Source organism: Gavialis gangeticus, unplaced genomic scaffold (assembly GCF_001723915.1).
Source record: "Gavialis gangeticus isolate Ggan-Ray unplaced genomic scaffold, GavGan_comp1, whole genome shotgun sequence".
NCBI lineage: Eukaryota > Metazoa > Chordata > Crocodylia > Gavialidae > Gavialis > Gavialis gangeticus.
In genome coordinates this window covers 13,052,476-13,055,260 of record NW_017729003.1, presented here as the reverse complement: position 1 = coordinate 13,055,260, position 2,785 = coordinate 13,052,476, and the positions used below count along the sequence as shown (strand labels likewise).

Here is a 2,785-nt window from a genome sequence, read left to right as displayed (position 1 = left end):
CTTCCGACCCTTAATCTATGAATCTATGAATCTATGCTATGAGAAAAGGGTCTTTCTGTTCCTCCACAGTGTGCTCTGAAAAGATAGATAGTTCATATATTCTCCTTTCCTCTCAATTCCCTTGAGATCACCTTTGTGGGTAAGGAATGAACTACCACTCTTCTACTAACTCCTGACTTAAGTATCTTTGCAGTGAGTTAGGCAGTGAGTTGAGAACAAGGTTCCCTGCTAATAACAGATTAAAAAAATAAATCAGAAGATCAGATTCTGGAACTGTGACAAACAGGACAAATTTAGTGAGACCAAGCCTAGTGGTTTGGAACAGTATGTGGGAGGTGGTTTGGGTGGGAGGATCAGCTGGTATTTATTAAAACTTGGAACTTTTAGAGTGCATCTACTCAACAAAAGTAATTTTTGCAAAGTGACAGTCTCAGAGGATGAAGTTCTTAAAACCAAATTAGGAAGTAATATTCCAATAGAAAAAAAATGCCCCCAAATTATCTGAATATTTGTATTTTATTTCATTTTGTTTTCTCTATCTCACAGTATGCTTTTAATTTACCTACAGGGCATACCTGGACCCCCTGGACCAAAGGTAAGAAAATTTTCATCATCAGTAGAAAGCAAAGCAAAGAATTGGAATGAGCAAAAAAGATGGACTCTCTAAACTTTGCTGGGCATGAACAGTTTGTGGAGGATGGGGATCTGTTCTCTAATAGTTCAGAAAAATAGTTTATAATCAAACTGCAGCATCTCACTATGTGCCGGATCCCAATCTCCTGAAATATGAATTTTAATGGAGGTTTGTCTCCACATGGAGTTCATTGTCGGGCAATTCAACAAAGTGTCATACGTTTGGCTTTGCTGGTATTTATCACACCTAGCACATTTACCATTGTTCTAGGCATTATTTAAGTAACAATATTGTGTATTTTGCCACATTTCTCCTGCTACCTGCCAGATGCATGAGAGCTCATTGGCAAGATGTGAGGTGTTTGTAATTTTGGATTTTTCTTTTTTTACCTACAAAAATCTCCGGCTTGCTTTTACATGCAACACTACACAGAGGTCTAAGATTAAGAAAAGTTATGCTAGGTTAACATAACTTGAAAGCAAAACCAAATATTCTGTTTACAGGCTGCAGTACATCTTCCTTGTTACGTTTTAATTCAGTCAGGGTAAAACTCATCCCTGTGAAGAAGACTTAAGAGTCCTGTTCCCAAAGCTCCCAAGGATTTAAATGCTTTCGGTTGGAACAGGAATGAATTCCCTTCCTTTTCCTCCACTGTTCTTCTATTCTTCTTACAGCGCCACAGGGGAAATGGCAGTTTTATCTTCCTTCCTTCCTTCCTCTTTTGCAATTTAGATTCACTAACTTCTTTTAACTTTTGCAGGGAGACCCAGGAATTCAAGGCTACTCTGGAAGGAAGGTAAGATGGGAAGCCAAAATATTGAGAAGGACAGAGCAAATATGCATTAAGGCGAATCAGAGCCCTGTGGGTATATAACAGCAGAGAAATGTCAGTCAGGGGTAAACGTTGTAGCCAAGTTGGTCCAAAAGTACAAGTAGTCAGTGTGCTAGAGGCAATATCTTTTATTAGATTTACCAATTGGTCTAATAAAAGATATCGCCTCTAGCACACAGTCAATCAGTCTTACCACACAGTAACGCAGAGCTGTTCCAGCATTTCTGTGAGGAGTGACTCCTGCTGGGAAAGGCGGGGACTGGAGGAACTATAACACTTCCCCCCACAACTCCCCATGCCACTGTTCCTCTACCTATGGTGATTCCTCCTATGTGAGTCTGATGTGGAGATGCTTTTCATTCCGAAATAGCCATTACGCCTACAGACTTCCCGGCAACAGTCTCTGCTGGAGGAGGCTGAGCTGGAAAAGCTGTAAAGTCCCCTAAAGACCCATATCTTCTTGGCTGAAATTTATCTTGCATAGGAACACACGCGCACACATACACCCATTCTCTGAAAGAGATTGGAAGAGCTCTGGTATTCACATTCCTAATTGAGGATCCTTCTCCAAATTAGAAGCAGGTTTAATTTAGCCATAGGCTACGAAGCAGAAGCCAGAACACTGGGTCTGTAGCAGTGCAAAGTCTGGCTAGACCAGAGTGCACCACTGCAAAGCACACATCCCCTTGGGGCCCAGCTGGTGAGATCACCCTCAAGCGCAGTGATACTGGAATGCTTAGGTGGAGACAGGAGGGAGGTGCTTTCTCAGCATTTACCCTTGCTAGCAGAGCTGAATCAAGCCCGAAGAGCTTAAAGGGAAAGACAGAGAGAGATGGGAATAGAAAGACAGAGGGGGAAGAAAGACTGAAAAGAAGGGTGAGGGATTGAGAAGAGGAAGGAGAAGCGTGAGTATTCCCAGCAGCCGGGCGTTGTACGTACTGGGTTATCTATACATTGCTTTATAGTTGCTCTGTGGGTGAAATGGCAAGACCTGAGAGCTTTTTAATTAGTTCTGCATAAACTGAGAAGTTTTTCTTCTGTCAGGAAGTAAAAATTATAGCCCCTGTGGACCACAGTCTGCTCCTGCAGACACACACAATTTATTGCCTCCTCAGTCAGCAAACTGTCAGTTTTCATATTAAGTGCCCATCTTGCCATGCATAACATCCAGGAGGAGTCTTGGCACTCAGGAGTGCTGAGGAAGTTGCTGAGATGGCACACCAGCCTGTACCAGGATCTTTACTTGTGGATGGCAATTCATCTGACTGATTTATCAAGTCATGAGTCTGAATTCCTTTCGTGCTATGAAAGGGGTACTA

At 42.2% G+C, this 2,785-nt stretch overlaps 1 protein-coding gene across 4 annotated transcripts in view; it reads left to right on the top strand.

Annotated features, from left to right (window-relative positions):
* The window catches only part of COL13A1 (collagen type XIII alpha 1 chain), a 216,933-nt gene that overhangs the window by 133,055 nt on the left and 81,093 nt on the right, over nt 1–2,785 (top strand). For all 4 annotated transcript variants that reach the window (XM_019507839.1, XM_019507838.1, XM_019507837.1 and 1 more), the window contains 2 exons: nt 569–595; nt 1,395–1,430. In XM_019507839.1, coding sequence (XP_019363384.1) covers nt 569–595; nt 1,395–1,430 — 63 coding nt within the window. The remainder of the gene's footprint in view (nt 1–568; nt 596–1,394; nt 1,431–2,785) is intronic.